We start from the raw sequence: 2,749 nt of genomic DNA on the forward strand, positions 1-2,749 counted from the left end.
AAGACACTTTGAATCAATCTGCAGCCTGCATTTCTCATCTTCATTTAGAAAAATCTGAACAATAAAGTAGCATATTTATTTAATAAGATGTAAAAGTGCACTCAGTCCGTTAGTTTCCTTACTCGTTTATTTTTTTTAATACATGATGATCGTAAAGTAAGCTAAAATAACTAAAAATTATATCACATAACACCATCTATATTTGCAATCCATTCATTCTGGGGACCACGACTCATGTCCTAGCCTTAGGGAAATCGTAGCTACAGACCTGTCAACTCCTTCCCCTCTTATACAGGGAAGCTTGTCATTTTCTCTGGTAAAACAAAGTGGTCCTATTGGTACCCTCCCTCCCGTGGTGGTTATTTATGACACAGATGGGGGCGTCTTAAGAGACACATGCAGAAGCCGAACTGGACACAGTGTTCTTGTGTTCAGTGAAGAGTGGTTCTTTGTGCATAGTTCTGTGTTATTTTAGTCTGTGTTGTGTGCTGGTTTGTTCCTTTTTTTAAAAAAAATCATAATGGAGGGTAAGAAGAGCGGAAAACTCGAAGGATCAAAAGTAATTCACAGCCAAAGCAGAGAGATTTTGGTTAATGTTTATGATTTTATGAAGAGAGAAGCTGACAGTGGAAATCCAATTAATGTAAAACAAGTGCAAAAGCGAGTATCTGAAGCTACCGGTGTTTCAGTAAGTACACTAAAACGTGTTTTGAGTGAGCGGGAAAAAAACAAAATCACGGGAACGAGCTTTTCTACTCCGAATAAAAAGCGAGCACAACGAAAAACAAAAATCTCAGTGGATGATTTTGACAAATGCGTTATTCGTCGAATAATTAATGAATTTCATATTGTTCATGGTAAACGACCTTCTGTAAAATCACTGTTGCGAGTACTTCGAGAAAAGATTAATTTTAATGGAAGCACTTGGTCTTTACGGAAAATAATCCGTTCCTTAGGATTTAGATGGATTAAGGCTGAAAACAATAGACGACTACTTATTGAAAAAGATGAATTTCGGTCAAAGAGGTTGGCTTATTTGCGAGCTATAGATTATTACAGAACGCAGAACCGCCCATAATTTACATGGATGAGACGTACTTGCATTCATCGCACACTAAACAACACGCGTGGAGCGATAAGAAGAATACAGGTTTACTCACACCAATTTCTAAAGGACAACGCGTAATAATTATGCATGCTGGCGGAGAAAACGGTTTCATTCCAGTTAGTCATGTTCAAATCTGGAATGAAATCTGGCGATTATCACGACGACATGAATTATGGAAACTATGAAAAGTGGTTGAAGTCACGGCTAATTCCTAACATGCCAAGTAATTCAGTTCTTGTGATAGACAATGGACCATATCACAATGTCTGTTTAGATCCTTCACCGACATCATCATCTCGTAAAGCTGTAATGATCGATTGGCTTGTAAGACACAATATTCCTTTCAGAGAAAATAGGTACAAACCCGAACTTTATAATTTAATCGAAGCCAATAAAGCTCGTTTTTGGATATTTAAAGTAGATTCGCTCCTTGCTGAATATGGACATACAGTTTTTCGTTTGCCCCCGTATCATTCTGATCTAAACCCGATAGAGTTGATTTGGGCTGCAGTCAGAGAATATGTAGCAGCAAGAAATACCACTTTTTCCATTATCCATGCGATAAAACTCGCCGAAGAGAAATTTACAATGATAACAGCGGAAGAGTGGAAGGCTAGGTGTGATAAAGTACGAAGATGTGAACAAGCATATTTGCAAATGGAACCTCAGTTAGACGTTCTTACTGAAAACGTTACAATAAACTTAGCCGAGGACAGTGACAGTAATAGTGACTCTTCTGAAGAAAGTGACGACGAGACGGAAGACGATGATGATGAGATGGATTGTATGGACGGTATTGAGCCTTTATAAATACCTGAAGCTACAGGTAAGCCTATCATAAAAAAAAGTTGCGTTAAGTAGTTATTATCCATTTTTACTTATGTTGGAGGTTAGTATCGGCATGGGTTAGAAACACTACCAAAAAATCTTCCCTCTCTCTCCACTGTCACCCTCGCAGCGTTAGCGATCTTCCTACCTCCCGCTTCTCATAGCTCATGCTATCTCTCGCGCGCTGTACAAATATTCTCTCTAGTATACAAGGACAGTTATGGGTAGTCTTTGACCATAAGGTCGCAAACAGGATCTCTACATAGCCCCGTAGCATACAACGATAACGTTGTATATAGTATTAGTAATCTGTGCCAGCTTATAAAAAGGATCAGAGGCGAATTATTTGAGCAGTATTATATATAAAGAAAAGAAAGACACACAGAGATATCGAGAGATTATTTTGTAATCGTTAACTAGAAAAAGAGTTGTTGCTATGGAAACGTAGTAAATAAGTGTATGTACGTAGACATCTTGTTAAATATGAAAAAGTGGATTATGTACGCTTCTCATGGTTGAATATTAAAAATCAGTTAAGAAAGTGATAAAACGTGTGAATTATTTCGAAGATTACTTAATTGAATTACGAACCACCTTCTAGAAATTGGTGCCTCAACACCGGGAGATATATAAGTGTCGTTTTGAAGAATAGTAAAAACGGCTAGCTTTCAACGTCACATTAGTGTTACCATATTGAGAAGCGGTAAGGTGATACACCGAAATATTGCAATGAGTGCAACAGATAGTGACATAACTGGTGATCAGAGTGTGTATCCAGAAACGAATTCTAATGAAAATTTGACTGACATTTTA

General features: G+C 37.6%; 1 protein-coding gene across 1 annotated transcript; it reads left to right on the forward strand.

The window, feature by feature from the left end:
* The first annotated feature begins 1,231 nt into the window (after window positions 1–1,231).
* LOC145681984 (uncharacterized) lies at window positions 1,232–1,918 on the forward strand. Its single transcript, XM_081753584.1, has one exon. The coding sequence runs from the start codon at window positions 1,232–1,234 to the stop codon at window positions 1,916–1,918; it is 687 nt and encodes a 228-aa protein (XP_081609710.1).
* The last annotated feature ends 831 nt before the right edge of the window (window positions 1,919–2,749 follow it).

The sequence above is a fragment of the Thermobia domestica genome, chromosome 3, assembly GCF_964235325.1.
Source record: "Thermobia domestica chromosome 3, izTheDome1.hap1.1, whole genome shotgun sequence".
NCBI lineage: Eukaryota > Metazoa > Arthropoda > Insecta > Zygentoma > Lepismatidae > Thermobia > Thermobia domestica.

Bases quoted from the DNA above. Each gene is read 5' to 3' on its own strand.
- LOC145681984 (XM_081753584.1), top strand. From the start codon at position 1,232: ATGTTCAAATCTGGAATGAAATCTGGCGATTATCACGACGACATGAAT.